Here is a 1,489-nt window from a genome sequence, read left to right as displayed (position 1 = left end):
ATTTTTATATAATCTCTTACCTGCATATACATTCTCTATAGTTTCAATTGCCCAACTCTATTTACATAAAAGCAGAGGAAACTTATCAAAAGCATGTTTAATGACATGAGACAGCAAGTAAATACGGAACACACCAAAAATGGCCAACTGCAAGAAAGAGTATGAACTCTCCTCAAGTTTAACAGCACTGTTCGATTTATAGCTCTTGTTTGGATTTCCAGATACACAGTCCTTTGGACATTGTTTCTTTGCTTCTTGTTATTTTGGTTAAAGCTGGATGGTGATTAATTTAAGAATATTATTCTACTTGACCCTGCAGATACTTTTTTCTTCAAGGAGACTGATGGCTGTCATGAATTTGTACTTTTGGCTCATGGTAATTCAATGAAGGAAGGAAAGAGATTTTCCTGCTGACATGTTGGTAATTTCCCAGCACTGTTCAGCAGGTTTTGAGAAATTATTCACAAAGACAACAAACTTTAACGCCATCTCAGTCTCATTTGTTTATAAAAGTCTAGCAACAAAGTACGACGAGTCTTTTAATGGTGGTTCCTGACTGGTCGACTAATATCTGGTGTTTAGAAACCTAAAAAGACATTAAGTAATGTTCTAATTCACAAAGTAAATATATGCACTAAGTTACTCTGGAGAGACCATTGTACTCACCACGTCCATCTGCTCTGGAGATGCTGAAGAGTAGGACAATCTCATATAAGCTCTAGGAACTGAACTATCGACGTAGAAAGCATTTCCAGGAAGCATGAACACCTAAGAGAGTTTGTGGAAAATCAGTAATGTGGCCATTGCTCATTACAAAAACTACAAGGAAATACAGGTAAACCTAATCTCAGAGTGGGGAAGGATGTTTTAAGTCTCAATGCAGTTTGAGAAATCATAAGAAAAAATCAATTATATAAATATTGTGTATGTCATACAATAAATGAAACTATATGCATAGAAACAGGAAAATGTTTACAATATGGCAAATGCCATCTCCTGTTGATATATAAGGAATCCACAGAAACAGAGAAGAAAAACACTCAAATTCTAGCTTTAATGTGCAAAGGACAGCTCACTAAAGAAATAGAAATAGAAATAATCACAAACGTTTAACCTAACTAGAAAAGTAATATAAATTTGAGTAATGAGATACCATTTTTAAGTAATCAAGTTTGAAATGACTGCATTTCCGTTAAGTTAGACCAGATGAATAATTACGTAACCCAAAAACCTGTTACGATTTTAATAATGAGATAACGCATCTAATATCAGAACATTATGAGTTCAGTGGTGGGCAGCAAAAAACATCTCTTTCCATTTCCATTCAAGTAAAAAATGACTTTAAAGAAAAAGCGTAACTTTTCTTCAGGCTTCCCCATCCCTCACCTCCCAATTTTACCTCTTTCTTAATGGCTTTTTCTTCAATCAGTTGTTTTACATCAGAAATGCCTTTAATTTTAATCCATAAAAACATTCCAGCAGTAGGAAC

At 34.3% G+C, this 1,489-nt stretch overlaps 1 protein-coding gene across 1 annotated transcript in view; it reads right to left on the bottom strand.

Annotated features, from left to right (window-relative positions):
- Positions 1–639: 639 nt before the first annotated feature.
- Positions 640–1,489, bottom strand: part of LOC105820505 (kynurenine/alpha-aminoadipate aminotransferase, mitochondrial-like) — an 18,628-nt gene continuing 17,778 nt past the window's right edge. Inside the window, exons 11-12 of the mRNA XM_012656988.1 lie at positions 1,400–1,489; positions 640–768 (exon numbers count right to left, since the gene is read on the bottom strand). Of these exons, the coding sequence (XP_012512442.1) occupies positions 640–768; positions 1,400–1,489 (219 nt within the window). The remainder of the gene's footprint in view (positions 769–1,399) is intronic.

This window comes from Propithecus coquereli, unplaced genomic scaffold (genome assembly GCF_000956105.1).
Source record: "Propithecus coquereli isolate 6110/MARCELLA unplaced genomic scaffold, Pcoq_1.0 Scaffold53, whole genome shotgun sequence".
Classification (NCBI taxonomy): domain Eukaryota; kingdom Metazoa; phylum Chordata; class Mammalia; order Primates; family Indriidae; genus Propithecus; species Propithecus coquereli.
The sequence above is the reverse complement of the archived record's forward strand: the minus strand, read 5'-3'. Positions and strand labels throughout refer to the sequence as shown.